This window comes from Lacerta agilis, chromosome 8 (assembly GCF_009819535.1).
Source record: "Lacerta agilis isolate rLacAgi1 chromosome 8, rLacAgi1.pri, whole genome shotgun sequence".
Classification (NCBI taxonomy): domain Eukaryota; kingdom Metazoa; phylum Chordata; class Lepidosauria; order Squamata; family Lacertidae; genus Lacerta; species Lacerta agilis.
In genome coordinates this window covers 18343621-18359075 of record NC_046319.1, presented here as the reverse complement: position 1 = coordinate 18359075, position 15455 = coordinate 18343621, and the positions used below count along the sequence as shown (strand labels likewise).

At 45.0% G+C, this 15455-nt stretch overlaps 1 protein-coding gene across 1 annotated transcript in view; it reads left to right on the top strand.

The window, feature by feature from the left end:
* Positions 1-15455, top strand: part of MORN1 (MORN repeat containing 1) — a 66698-nt gene that overhangs the window by 29060 nt on the left and 22183 nt on the right. The window contains exons 7-10 of the mRNA XM_033156958.1: positions 586-682; positions 2810-2920; positions 8731-8854; positions 11689-11879. Coding sequence (XP_033012849.1) covers positions 586-682; positions 2810-2920; positions 8731-8854; positions 11689-11879 — 523 coding nt within the window. The remainder of the gene's footprint in view (positions 1-585; positions 683-2809; positions 2921-8730; positions 8855-11688; positions 11880-15455) is intronic.

Here is a 15455-nt window from a genome sequence, read left to right as displayed (position 1 = left end):
GGTTGCTGCTTCACATGTGGCAGAAGGAAGGGCATTCCATAGTACAGTGGTACCTCGGGTTACATATGCTTCAGGTTACATACACTTCAGGTTAAGAACTTCGCTAACCCTGAAATAACACTTTAGGTTAAGAACTTTGCTTCAGGATAAGAACAGAAATTGTGCTCTGGCAGCGCAGCGGCAACGGGAGGTCCCATTAGCTAAAGTGGTACTTCAGGTTAAGAACATTTTCAGATTAAGAACTGACCTCCAGAACGAATTAAGTACTTAACCAGAGGTACCACTGTATAGGGGCAATAGCAGAAAATGCCCGTTTTCAGGTCACTGGTATGATGACGTAATCCTGGGCTGCTGTTCTGACTCCCCTTTGCCCTCCCCCAGTCCTCGCTGCCTTGCCTCTCCCCCTCCACACATTCACATCAATTTTGGAATAGTGTTTCTAAAGACGCCCCCAAGGGCCACCCGCTCTGCTATTGCGCCTGGCTTAATCCCTTCTTTCTGTAGTCACCCATGTTGCGGTCTAAAATTGAAACCAATGCATATCTTCTTTCTCTCTCTCTTTTCTTTTTCTCCTTCTATTTGAAGGGACAGTGGAGAAATGACACATTCAACGGACAGGGCTCTATAATCCATTGTTCAGGTGTCATCTATGATGGACTGTGGCTCAATGGCTACCCTGTTGGTATGTACTTTGATTATGCAACCAGGTTCATAATGAGACTTCCGCATAATGCCCTTCCTTTCAGCCTATTGATGCATACAGTTGGGCCGCAGTGCTGGCATCGTTTTTATCCCTGGGACGTGTCACTCATAAAAAGCAAAAGCACTAGTGAGCCCTTTGCATGGAGGGATCTAGCAAAGGGGTAGAAATCCATTAATGGAACGGAATGAGAAGCCACAACATGAAAATGCTGCACAGGGGGGTTTATTTATTTATTTTTTAATTATGTTTCTGAAGAAATCTTCCTCTTTTCCCTGCTGCATAATTTGTGTGCTGAGCGTGGGAAAAGCTTTTGTAACTTTGACAACAATTGTAGCTATATTGGTGTTGGGCCCAGTGGTGACTTGTCCATTATTCCAAATGGGGCATTGTCTCACCAACCCCAGCCTACCTTCAGTTGGCTCCCACCTGCCTGCCTTCTTCCTTACAACCAATCCAAGAGGCGACACTGCCTCTGTCATTGGCTCTGGCTCCACCTACTGTTGGTCTCCCTGTCTTCTGCCCCACCAGCACGTGTGGAAAAAGTGCTGGCTTCCAAGTGGGTGTGAATAATGTGTGCACATATTTAAATTCAAGAGAGAGGTGGATGAAAGTATTGGTTCCAATATTATATGAATGTCAGGGATTCTGGAGCTTGGATTGGGAACTACAGGGTTTCAGATTGGAGCTGCCATGGCTTCTTAGGATCAGGTCTTCTTCATGTGCAGAAAGCCAGTGTCAGCTCTTATAGTGTGACGTCTCCAGAATGGTCTGGCATGATATGAATTGCCTGGCATTCTCCCTTTGCAGAGCAGCACATTCCCATCACCTTGGAGGCCTTGAGCCAGAGAACACAACCTGGATTCTGGCACAGCTGATGGGGAGGCTAAGCAGGGGGTTCAGGTAACCATCTCTCCAGATTGTGCTGGTCTGTTGAATGAACTCAGGTTTGAAGGGGTCACTGAACCTAGGTCTGAATCCTAAGTGATCCTGAAATCATCCCCACCACTCAGGGAGATGTGGTAGCTTGCTGGTGGATCTCATGCTTTGTATGCACAAGGTTCCCAGTTCAACCCCTGGCATTTCCAGGTAGGGTGGTAAAGACCTCTGTCTGAGACCTTCTAGAGCTGCCACTGATCAGAAGAGCCAATACTGACCTCAGTGTACCAAGAGTCTAGGGATTGTATCAAATTATGTTATACTCATTGGCCCAGTGAAATGAATGAACCTAAGTTAGTCACAACTGCTAACTTTGAGGGATCTACTCTGAGCAGGACTAGAATTGGATGCAACACACTGATCTGATTTCAGCTTCCTATGCATACCTGTATGTGTGTTCCAGGGTAGTAATTAACTAAATTTTACTCAGAGTAGACTCATTGAAGGTAATAAATATGACTAAACAAAATCGAAAATTCTTTCTAGTAGCACCTTAGAGACCAACTGAGTTTGTTCCTGGTATGAGCTTTCGTGTGCATGCACACTTCTTCAGATACACTGAAACAGAAGTCACCAGATCCTTAAATATAGTGGGGGAGTGGGGAGGGGTATTACTCAGAAGGGTGGTGGGAATGGGTGATAGGCTGATAAGTGTGGAAAACCTGTTGACGACTCTAAACGGCTGCAATTAGTCTTGCAGGGAAGGGGTGAGATGGCTAAAGTCCATTTCAAGTCCAGCTGGAAAACTTTAGCCATCTCACCCCTTCCCTGCAAGACTAATTGCAGCCGTTTAGAGTCGTCAACAGGTTTTCCACACTTATCAGCCTATCACCCATTCCCACCACCCTTCTGAGTAATACCCCTCCCCACTCCCCCACTATATTTAAGGATCTGGTGACTTCTGTTTCAGTGTATCTGAAGAAGTGTGCATGCACACGAAAGCTCATACCAGGAACAAACTCAGTTGGTCTCTAAGGTGCTACTAGAAAGAATTTTCGATTTTGTTTTGACTATGGCAGACCAACACGGCTACCCACCTGTAACTGAAATATGACTAAGTTAGGTCCATTAATTTCAGTAAGTCTACTTTGAATAAAACGTAAGTTGAACACCACTCCCAGTTTGGTTTTTCAGCAAACTGGCTAACCAAGATATGTTGAACATTTGCAGGACAAGCAAAGAAGATTGTGATTATGGGACCAGAGGTTACTGAGATTGTTCAAGGGTCTTCCCATACATTTCAAGTCCAGCTGGAAAACGAAAAAGGAGAGCTTTGTGAAAGTAAGAACTTTTTTATTTAACTAAGTTTTAGGCTACTCAGAGTATACCTGTTGAAATTAATGGACCTAACTTAGTCATTAACTTCAGTGGGTCTGCTCTGAGTACACCTAGCATGGGATACAACCCAATGTTGTGCTGTGTAAAAGACGTCTCACAATCTTGAACAGAAATCCAAAAATCAAGGACCCAGCATTCTTTACTTAAAAAAAAAGAATGGGGATATTTAATCATTTATGTACAGCTTAATGCCAAAATAGGCTTCTAAGCGGTTTATAAAGTATAATACATGTACGGAAATACATACTAGGGCATAATAATTGTGTTAAATTTTGTTAGCAGGCTTTTAAAGGGCCTTGGATCGAAAGGCAGTTTGCATATTGTTTCTTTTGCATCAACTGTAATCGCACACACACAAACATACCAGAAAGCAGGTTGAGTGGGTAGATATCTAAAAATACAGATGTGTAAGCTGAAAAAGTTTGGAAGTGTAGATTTTGTCAAAATTAGTCTTGGGGCATATCTACACTATAAATGTGGACAAATATCAACTGGTTTAATTGCCATGACTTTCAATCCTGAAAATTGTAGTTTTGTGCTGGTCCTCATGAGCCCCAATACCTCTCAGGGAACTACAGTTCCTGGGGTTACTTTGCTGGGATTTATGACCACAGCAGATGGTGGAGATGATCTAACCCTCCTGCTCAGTGGATGAATTCAGTATGGGTTGTAATGTCCATACACAGACACACTTGTTAAGGGTTAGGTGGTTCAGGGCCAAGATAACCCTTATGAAGTTGTGTACACATCGTACATTTACGGTAAAGCTTATGACTTCTCAAAAAGAATACAAGGAACTGTAGATTGTTAAGTTTGCTGGAAACTGTAGCCCTGCCAGGGGTAAACCACAGTTCCCAGGATTCTTTGGTGGAAGCAATGTACTTTAAATGTATGTTATGTGTGCAGGCTAAGTCCCTTTTTATGAATACTGGTTCCTATTTCTCACTTACCTTAGAGGCTTATGGTGATGATGATGTCTACTGTCCGTCAGCAAAAATACATCTCCCTTTATTAAAAACTGCTCTTCCCCCTCCTTCCCCCCTTTTTTTCTTCCAGTTGCTTTTGTTCTTTGGCCTCTCCAGCCAAGCTTCATGTTATCATTTGCCTCTTAGTCCCAGAAAACCATGTTTAGTTCTGATTCACATCTCTTTCGTTTTTATTGGCATCTTAGCTCTTTGTATGTTCTCATTTATTGCTTCAGACTATTACAAAGGCAAAACTTTTCAGTACGAACCTCTGACCAAAAAGAAAAGGGTGGGGGGAGAGAGAAGGAGGGAGGCTTTCTGTTAACAACAGAAAAATCATTTGTGCTTTGTATCCTTCCAATTTGGATTACTCTGAAGAAGTAAAGGCCACCTGCAGAACATTGTAATGAAATGAATATGACTAAGTACTTTTCCAGAAATGATGACAATTCTGTTGACGTGTGTGTGTGTGTGTGTGTGTTTTCAGAGCTGGAAGGAGGCTAAGTTACAATGCATTGTCTGGAATGTATGCCCACCTTTGTGCCTGGCATCACAGTTTGAATTAAAACACCTACTTCTTTCTTCTTAATGGGCAATCTGAAGTAACAGGATAATTGTTACAATAGTGCAGCCTTCGCCAGCCTGATTCCCGGCAGTGCTGAATGGGGTTGATGGAAGTGCTAGTCCAAAGTCATCTGGAGGGCATGAGGCTGGTGAAGGCTTCAGCAGCGGGACATCTACAAATAGAATTGGAGTGTTGGAAGGGATCCAGAGGGTTATCTAAGCCACCCACCCCCCCAAAATGCAGGAATCTCAACACATGGTCCCCCACCCAGTTTGAAACCATACTGGACCTTGCTACCATCCTCTGCCATGTGCACCTGCCCAAACTTTGGGGTCACATTCAGACTCTCTGTATTCCTCATGCCATCTGAAGTTAGGTGAAAGGTGACTGGGTAGAAGACCTTCTCAGGCTCCATCTGCAAAATAACCTCCCTAGGGAACAGAGGAAGCTGCCGTAGAGAGTAGTGTGCTGAATACAGTGCCACCTGTAGGGAATAACAGGGACATCACAGGAACATAGGAAGCTGCCATAAAACCAGGTTAAAAAACTATTTTGTCAATCTTGTCCAGTATTCTGACTGAAAGTGGCTTTCCTGGGTCTTAGTCTGAAAGGGGAACATTTCCACCACCTGTTGTTTAGTCTTTCCAACTGGAGGTGCTCAGCCACTGAGTTAGGCTCCCTCCCCAAGGATGTTGATCTTAAACCTTTGTGCTTACTATTACTGTGAAGGCGGGCCTTCCTTCGAAGCATGCTTACTGATTCAGTCAGGGCTGTCTTAAGCATATCCGGCACCGTGGTTCAAAGATCCTTCCTCCCACCCCCCCATTTTCCCAGAGTTGCTGGCCTTTTTACAGCGCTGCCAGCAGCTTTGCGGGGCTGGAGGAGGTGGGCAGCAGATGGAGACCGACTCCTCCAGCGGGGAAGAGGCGGAGGTTCTGGGCGTGGCACTGCTTCAGCGCGGCGGGCGAGGGTGCCGCACCCAGTCTCCGCCTCTTCCCTGGCGCCCGTGCTGCGGTGGCCACGGCAGGCAGAGGCTTTGGGCGCGGCGCTACTTCAGCGTGGCATGAGGGCAGTGAGCTGATGCTGGGAGGTGCTGCATCCAGCCTCCACCTCTTCCCAGGCACCCTCCAGAACTTGGTGCGAACTTGGAGCCCTGGCACCCCGTCCCACTTGCCTCTATGGGCAAGATGCCCCTGGATTCAGTTGACGTACCACTGTTGAAATGGGATCAGTTCAGCACCACCATCCTGGTAAACACCAGCAGCTACGGACATCTCTCCTTGCTGTCCCAGATTGATATTCAGTGCTAATAGGAAGCTGCCTTATACTGCATCTGACCATTGGTCCGGCCAGCTAAGTATCATCTACACTGACTCTTCAGGTTTTCAGGCAGGGATAATTCCCAGCCTTACCTAGAGAGGCTAGGAATTGAAACTGGCACCTTCAGCATACAAAGAAGTTGCTCTACCACTGTGCTAAAGCCATTCCCCTGGGACCCTCTTTAAGATAATTTTAGAGCCAGAGAAAGGTCAGGGCCTTGGGAAGAGCTCCTCCTCCTTGCCTTTCCCCCATCTTTTGTCACTCCACTCTTAGATCTTGATACATCTGTGCCAGTGATCTTTGCTCCTCAAGCTCCACCACCCTTCAAAGGTCTGCTGATCCCTCAAAAGACTCAACCCTTTCTCTCTTTCTATCCTGTATGCTTGGAACAGCCTCCCAGAATACCTGCATGGTGCCACTTATTTCCTTCAAATTCCTTCCTAAAACCCACCTTTTCTGTGAAGCCTTTGGCACAAGCCCCTGGGACCCATGCCCTACTGTGACAGAGGATAAGGCTAGTAATGGATAGCCAAGAGATTGTCAGAAGCAATATGTTTGTGAGGAGGATGTGTGGGGAGAGTAGGGTTGTGCTTGTGTCTTTCTTGTGGCTTGCCACATATGTACAGTATATACAGATATATGCAACCTGAGCATAGGATGGAGGGACTCACAACAGGTTGGGTTGCCCCATTTGGTTTCCAGGGGAGCCCCCAAAGTCCAGTACGGAGTCAGCATGTCTCTCTCTCCAGCTTTCAGCAGCCAGCTTCCAGCTTACACACACAATAATTTGGCTATTGTTCTCCTACATACCTCACATGAGGTGGGTGGGAGAAAGGCCCACCCATTTGTTCCTATGGCACAGAGCAACTTCTTTTGATATGTTAAATCATGGTACTAGCCAGCCAAAGTCATTCTCTTGGCAAAGGAACTGGTTTGGCAGGATTCCTCTTACACATTCTGCCCTCACAGCTACAGGACCCCTATAATTGGAAGGAACCCAGGGACTTCCGGCGGCGGACGCCATTATGGGTGGTCGTGGGATGCTTCGGCTGCGAAGCACCCAGTTCATCCCGGGGGTTAGGAGCCCTGCAGCCGCATAGCGGGGCTCCGGTTGGGGTGCGGGAAGAGCGTTCCGCACCCTGGGCTCCCCGGCTGTGCCCGTTGTGGCTCCGAACCCTTCCCCCGCTCCCCCTGTAAAGGGGGAGTGGGGGTGAAGGGACGACGGAGCCGGGCTATAGGGGACATGCCCCAACCGGGATGTAAATGCGGTGACAAAGCCTGTGATGAGCGTCTAAGTTCTACCTGTCATTAAGGAGCTGTTAAGAACCCAGAGGCTGTAAGTAATTGATTGACTCTTTGTTTTCCTGGAACGATCTGGGGGAAAGAAGAAAGGCAGCCCGCCTCCCTCCCTTCGGGTGGTGAAAGAAATTAACTCTTTAAGTGACTGCTGCTACAACAATCAATTGAAAGTATTTGGAATTTGAAAACTGAGTCTGTTGAGATCTCCCTTTGGGGGTTAACTGGGGAAAAAATATCTCCGTTTGAAGTTTTGGTCTTTATACTCCGGCTTCGGAGAAATGGCGGCGACTTGGTTTGTCGTGGGAAAAAATTGAAACAAAGGAAGGAAGAGACAGGAACTGAAATCTGATACTCACCCTCTCTCTCAAAATGCTGGACTTTGCGCTCGCGCTGGTATCGAACTCTTATTTAAAGGATGAGGAAATGCTCACTGTCTTGCAGATGGAATTGCTTAATCGGAAACTACAAGTCTTGAGTGGAATTATTCATAAAAAGGATTCACTTTCCACAGAGGAGGCTTTTCAAAAGTTCTACACAATGGAATCAAGCCTTGGCAAAGAGCTGGAAGGGGCGCTTGGAGAATGGTCTGAAATGGCTGGGCAAATCCGGGAAAAGGAACCTGAAATGGGAAAATTTACAATATCCAGACTCCGAGGTGGCAGCTCGGGGGCAAGGGACATGGAATTAAGATTTTTACAAGAAGAAGGAGAAAAAGGAACGGAGGAGCCCAGAACGCAGATGAGGAACGCCCTGAGGCTCGATGCTGGGTTTGTGGTGGATGCTGCCTGGATCTGTGGACACTCAGAGGAAGACAATTGGAGATTTGGCTTTGGAGAAAGACAGAAAAAGACAATGGATAGAGGGGGAGTGGGTTGAAGTATTAAATGTATAATCTAAATGGTCTGCCATGGTATCCGAAATCGGAGTGTGAAGTCTGTTAATTACAAGTCTATTTTAAATAAGTAAGGTGATATTGAATTTTAAGTTAAAAGCAGCATGATAAAGGACAGAAGAAATAAGTTTAGCTACAAGAATATTTGGTTATGATTTAGGTTATAATGCAAAGACTGAGATAAGTATGTTTTCTTTTTTTTTAAGTAAAGTTAAATCTTTTTATAGAGAAAAGTTGTTAAGGAAATAGTATATTGAATTAAAACCGAAGGTGAAAAGGCGGGGGAAGTCAAACGTCAAGATTCAGAACTAGAAATTTTTTTTTTTGTAAGGTATATAAATAAGAAGAAGAATCCTGACTTTATGTGTATTTGTATTTGTTTTTGTATTTGTAGGTGTGGGGTTGGGTTTGTGTTTTATTATGAAAATGCTAATAAAATTGTGTTAAAAAAAAAGGGAAGGAACCCAGGATATAATCCCCACTGACCATCCAAACTCATGACAATGTATATTTAAATACAAATGTTCATGCAGATTAAAAATAATGATTCCTAGGTAAATGTGGAAAGAGGACAGAACCAGCAAATGAAGCACATGCAAAATTGACATGGACCGTATCTAGCCTCTTCGATGAAATCTGGATATCACCTCAGGTGTCCCCTGTCTCACTAAATAATGGTTTTGTTTGCCCTCTGCTCTTTTTTGCTTGATAGGTGAGAGTGGTCGATTGCTGGAGATCAGTGCTGGTATCCAAGCTGGCCAGTTTTCTGAAAGTTTAAAACCCAATTCATATGAGTTCCTTGAGCAAACTGGGAGGCAGCCAATCAAAAGCTCTTTGTAAGTAACATGGGGAAGAATTCATTCCGTTCATTCTTGTGACCCTAGACTCGTGTTATGGAGAAGCAACACGCTGAACAGCTCAAAGTCCTTCCTCGACGTGCTTTGGCTTCTCTTGAGCACATTCCAGGTCCCAAGAAATCCTCAACAGCTAGCTGGATCTGGTTAAAATTCATGGGATAAGGCGTGTGGAACACTGATAGGAATGGATGAATTTGTCAGTTTCGATTCTCACAGTTTCTCATTTTTCCAAACTTAAGTTTGGTATGCCACATTTCTGCGTCGGTTTGTGGTGTTTTGTTTTGTTTTGTTTTGTTTTGTTTTGTTTTGTTTAAACTCATTAAAATTTGTCAGCGGTTCAGTGTGCATTTATCCTAACCCCCCCCCCAAAAAACATGCATTCTTTATGTTAATTTCATTAATGTATGCACATTTATATGCATCACCCTCATATATACACATTCTAGGGTGCATTTTTCTTTTTGGGGGGTTGGAGAATTCAGAATTAGGAGAAGTGTGAATTTTGAAAGATGACTATGTTTTAGTTCCCATGTTGTTTTGGGAAGTGTGAATTAGGAAGGATAGCGTAAAAATGAATGTCTCCCCCATCCTTAGAGAGTTGCTGAGGAGGCCTCTGAGGCCTGGGCTGTGAGCAGCTGTTTGGAGCCAGGCACCAGGAGTTGGAACTGAAGAGGGCAAATCAGCCAGGAATTAAGAGTGGGAAACAAGACTGGGAACACAGGGCATGTCAGGACTCCTTGGCATCTGGTGCTCTTTTGGTGTTTTGATTTCCTTTGGTGGGCCACTTGGCATCTCAGCCATGTCATGGTAGGCTGGGCAAAGCTGGACCCTCCATTGCCAGAGGCCTCTAAGCAGAGACTGGACTGCCATCGGGGATGCTCTAACTCTAGATTGCCTACATCAGGGGTTCCCAACCTATGGTTCCTGGACCACCAGTGGTCCAAAACCTTCAGGTGGTATTATTGTACTACAGTTTGAAATCCACATAAATTGTAATGCAGTGCATCGATGCGGGTGGCACTATGGTCTAAACGACCAAGCCTCTTGGGCTTGCCTGTCGTAAGGTCGGCCGTTCGAATCTGCATGACAGGGTGAGCTCCCGTTGCTTTGTTCCAGCTCCTGCCAACCTAGCACTTCGAAAGCATACTTCCACGAGTAGATAAATAGGTACCACTGCAGCGGGAAGCTAAATGGCATTTCTCTGTGCTCTGGCCTCCGTCACAGTGTTTCATGCGCCAGAAGTGGTTTAGTCATGCTGGCCATATGACCTGGAAAAGCTGTCTGTGGACAAACACCAGCTCTTTGCCTGAAAGCAGAGATGAGCACTGTACCCCATAGTTGAATTCAACTGGACTTAACTGTCCAGGGATACTTTACCTTTACCTTTACCTGTAATGCAGTACAGTATGCATTGTAATACCATAAAATACAGTATAAGGTATAAAATACATTATAAATAAAAATACAGTTAAAGTTCATACAGCATATAGCACAGTGCATTACAGCAGGGGTCGGCAAAGTTTTTGTGACTTGGGCCGGGGTGCGCGCGCATTCATGCACAAACGCTCCTTCTGGTGTGGAGGAGGTGTGCGCAGCTTCCCATTGGCTGCAGGAGCTTCCTGCAGCCAATGGGAAGCTGGCTAGCATCGTGGAAGGTGGTCCCTGCTCTACTCTGCGCCAGTCACGGGAGCCGACCAAGCGGGCAGCAGAGGTCCATGGGCCAGTTAAATGACGCCCATGGGCCGCTTGTGCCCATGGGCCTTAGGTTACCAACCCCTGCACTACAACAGGCAGAAAAATTATTGAGTGGCCCACCAACATGCTCATCAGTTTTCATGTGGTCCATGAGGGAAAAGGTTTAGGAACAACTGGCCTGCATAAAGCAGGGAAGTTGGACTAGAGGGCCTTCAATGTACCCTACAACTTTATGATTCACTGATTCTAATGTGTACTTGCCCACCAGACAACTCCTGAATATCCTTTATAAATTAGGATCACCTTAGATTAGTATGTTCTTTCCCTCTGTTGAGTGTGTATAACACTTTTCTGCCACTATACAGATTCTGTGAGTTGTAGCACTCTTTAATATTGGGGCACTCAAACAGAGTTGGGTTGCTAACCTGTGAAAGCCTGGCACATAGTTTAGATTGGAGAAAGGTATTTTCCACTCTTTCCCACCCTGTAAGAATAACAGCAGGCCATCAGCTTGGAATGCACTTTAAAAACACTGGCTAAAAAGGCTGTACTCCAGCCGATTTAAGTAGAATCCGCCATCAAAATGAAAGGAAGAATTTGTGCAATTGCTGGGGGGGGGGGTTAACAAGGCTGTTGCAGTTGTTGGCTTATACTGCAGGTCACCAAGACCTAACAAACAAGAAGCAGGTCATCCCAACAACCTTGATGTACAGAGCAAGGGCCAAATGCCATCTTTTCCAAATCTGACAAACTGCAGAGAGAAAGAAAGAGGGAGTGTTGGGCCTGTAACTTTCATATATTTTAACCCCAAAGAGCCACAGATGAGTCATAAAGCCCTTCTACTTAGCATGCAGAAGGTCTTGAGTTCAGTTCCTGGCATCTCCCATATGAAAAGGATCTCAAAATGACAGTGTGCTGAGAAAGACTTTTGCCCGAGACTTTGTGGAGAGCCACTGCCTGTAAGAATGGTTGGCCAGCATGGGCCAGTGATCTGATTCTGTATGAACTTCACATGTTCAGCCCTCATAGTGTATCCCACATCAATTCTGGAACGCTTACTTTTAAGGTTTATGAAGCTTATCAGTGCAAAATAATGCCAATCCTCTTTCCTTTGGCAGCGGATTTGAGTATATTCAGTATCCTTTGATGACTGTCACGTCTGGAAGCCAGAAGCCACAAGCTGCCCTGCCTGCTGCTGGTGAAAATCAACTTGCCCTGCTTGAACTGCTAATACCCCCAAGTGCCTTAGAACCAGAATCTGGATCAAAACCCCTGGGTGGTGCAGGAGATGCCCTTAGCAACCACTATGGTAAGTAGAGATCATAGATTTAGCTTGAGTGTTTGGCTTTTGCAGTTAAGGGAGAAACAAAAGGTTTCTTCTACCCCCTCAGTGAAACAACTTGAGACGGCTTTTGTCATGCTAATGGACAGCTTTAAAAGCATTTTGCAGGCTGTAGGAGATTTGTCATTGACATTCCTCATAATAAATTGAATAGATTTATTTTTAAAAATACACCCCCCCCCGTGCATTAGACAGAATAGCCTTTCCTTGTTATACAGCTTCTTTGGGTGGGTTTTTCCTTCTCTGATCAGTCAAAACATGCTGTTAAAAATGAATTAGGCAGGAAGTGTTCAGCGGTAACACCATATCGGCATTCTCATGTTGCTTTTGCTTGGGAAGTATGCCAGTGTTGCAGGGAGGAGGAGCAGGAGGAGCAGGAGGAGGCATGTAGTGAAAGCAGCAGTTTGCCTTTTAGAGTGGAGGTATGTATTGCTTTGTCTCTGAGGCCAAGGTGGAGATTCTGCTTAAAGCCCTGTTACGTGCACACAAGGAAGCAAGAAGGTCATTAGCGAATAGAGCAGTTTTCCTACTCAGAATAGGCCCATTAAAATGAATGGTCCTAAGTGGACCCATCACTGTCACTGGGTCTGCTGTTGAGTAGGACTAGGAGACAGCCCTTTGATTCCCCTGCTCCTCTGCATGTCATCCATACATCTTTGCAAGCTTTAAGGATAAAAACAGCTTCCCCACTTCTATTTTGTCACCTGTTCCATGAAAGAAAAGAGGGGGATAGAATGAACATTTAAATCATTTTTTCCTCAAATATTTTGAATTCATTCAGCCCCTGACCTTCAAAACTTATTCCACTTTCTAGACCTTGCTGCCCAGGTAAACCTCAGTTCTGCAAGTGAGCACCTGGGAAAGAGCACATGTTCTGCAAGGATAAAAGTCACCTGTTTAATCCCTGCTCTCTCCAGATTAGTAGGTGATGGGAAAAGGCCTCTGCACTGGGTGGACTAGCAGTCTGGCTCAGGTGAGTCAGTGTTAGAGCACCTGCTTTGCCTGCAGAAGGCCCCAGGTCTACCTAGCATGTCCCGTTTTGAAAACCTCAGGTAGCAGATGGTGGGAAAGACCCCTGCCTGAGATACCAGATTGCTGCTGCCAGTCAGAGTAGCCAATACTAGATTAAGAGTTTGACTTGGTATAAGGAAGTTTCCTACAGTCCTCCCTGTTCTGCTGTTCAGCTGAGTGTCTACAGTCTGCTATGGCTGCATACAAAGATCTGTGGATTAGGGGCACTAATCCCAACACTTGTATCAGAAGAGAAATAAAAACAGGAGATATTCTCTTCACACATAGGGAAACAACATCAAGTACAAAACACAAGCTCTTTCTGAACACCAGTATCAGTATCGTCATGCTGAGATGATGTGGCGATATAGGATCCAGTATGGATCAGTGCAGATCTTTCAGGCACTCATCATTATCCATTTATTTCTTTATTTACTGCTTTGTGTAAGGTGCTCAGGGTAGGATGCTTGGCTTTTCCATTCCTCCCTCCCATGCACTGTACCATTTGCAAATCAAATTTATTTAAGAAAATGTGTAAGACCCCCTCCTTCTGTGCTTGTGTCACTAAGGGTGGCATACAAAATAAATAAATAAATAAATACCGAATACATTAGAAACTCACGAGTTTCACTGCCTGAAATTTGGTGGGGAGTTCTGTAGCAACCTCAGAGACAGCCTTCTCCTGTGTCCCAACCAGCCATGCCTCTACCATGGTTTGGATGGCTGCCAGTCACAATGGCTGTGTTCTACCTTCATTGTCAATATGCCTCTGATTACCAGTTGCTGTGAATCACAAGTGGGGAGAGTGCTGTTGCGCTCAGGTCCCGCTTTCAGGATTCCCATTGGGGTACCTGGTTGGCCACTGGAGAACAGGATGGTGGGCTTTGGTGGGCCTTTGGCCTGATCCATCAGGGCTATTCTAATGCTATTTCTGGGAAGCCAGAACAGCTGTTGTAAATAAGGATGTCAAGTGCCTCCATGGTTGAGCACCCACCAACACTCTCATTGCCACAAACTGTCTCAGCTAAAGTTTCCAGATACTCATCCAAATTTGCCCCACGTCGAGCACAGTGCAATAATTTGGTTTGTATGTTACTAAGGCACGTGTAGCCATTGCAAGACCTGGCTTCATTAGGAATGGATGTGGTTTGCCTACCAGGCTAGACTGGGAGAAGTAGCCTTGCCACAGCCACTCCTGCAGCTGCTGGAGGAGCAAAACCTGGTCTATCTATGGCCCCCTCCAGATGTCCTTTATATTGTACATTCGTGATGATTTGTGTTCATGATGGCACCAGTCCAGTTATATATGATCCAACTTTCAGCACTCCTTGTACCTCCAAAAGTTTGTGGGTTGATATACCGCTCTCTTTACAATCAGTGCATGCCCATTAATTGACTCCCGAAATCCTGTAACTTCTTATACCACAAATGTCTCGGTTTATTTTTTGTCCTGCTTTTGTTGTGCTGTAGTGCAAGAGTTGCCTTTCTGGGTAGCTGTATTGAAGTAACATTGGGGCAGTCTCACAGAACAGCTAACAAAGCAGAATGATGTGTGGATGGTCCATTATAAATTTATCACTAATGCACTTTTATTGCATTAATGACATGTTGCAGAATACACCCTGCAAAAAGCAACAACCCATCAGTCTGGAGGGTCCCTGTTACATTTGTATCTTATCCTTCCTCAAAGATTCTTAGGGCAGTGTGCATAGGAAGTATCTCATGTTATTCTCACACCAGCCCTGCGAGGTAGGTTAAACTGAGAGAGGGTGACCAGCCCAGAGAGCTTTGTGACTGACCAGGGATTTTAACCCAAGTTTCTCAACAGTCCTAGCCAGACCTTCAAGCATCCTGCATCTCACTCTGCCCATGCGATGGATAATTTCATCTTAATTACACCTCCAGTTTTGCCTCCATATACATTAAAGTGAATTGGTGTGAAATACCCAAATAATTTCAAGGGGCCCCCAAATAGCTTTGCTAACTTTCTCTGGGCAAGGTGGGGAGGGGGGGGGTCTGCACATCCGTGGTCTATCTATTTACCACCCCACGAGGGCCCCTTTTTCTTTCTACCTAAAATCCACCTACTCAGAGCTGTGTCTCAAGCTTTATTATAGTCCCAGTGAGTCAAACCTGCCTACTCATCTTATACATATATACATTCACAGCCTATATTGTTGTTTTGGTTTCCTAGAGGACATGAAGTAACAGATGAGCTAACACTTTTCTTTATAAATATGCCAGTATTATTTTACAGGCCAGTTATTCCTGGAATTATTCATGGGAGCCAGAATGCTGAGATCTTGGGAGTTGAATCAAAGTTTAATCACTTTGGTTTATTGTGAACTGTAATATTAAATCCACCCCATATAACTTGATACATTGTAAATACACGATTTGCATCTTAATACACTCAACTTGCTAACAAAGTGGAGAGAAACTGAGTGGTAGTTAAAACTGCATCTATCTTTGGACTCTGGAGAGTTTATTTTGATAGCCCCAACATGTGCGATATGCTCCACTGGCCCCTCT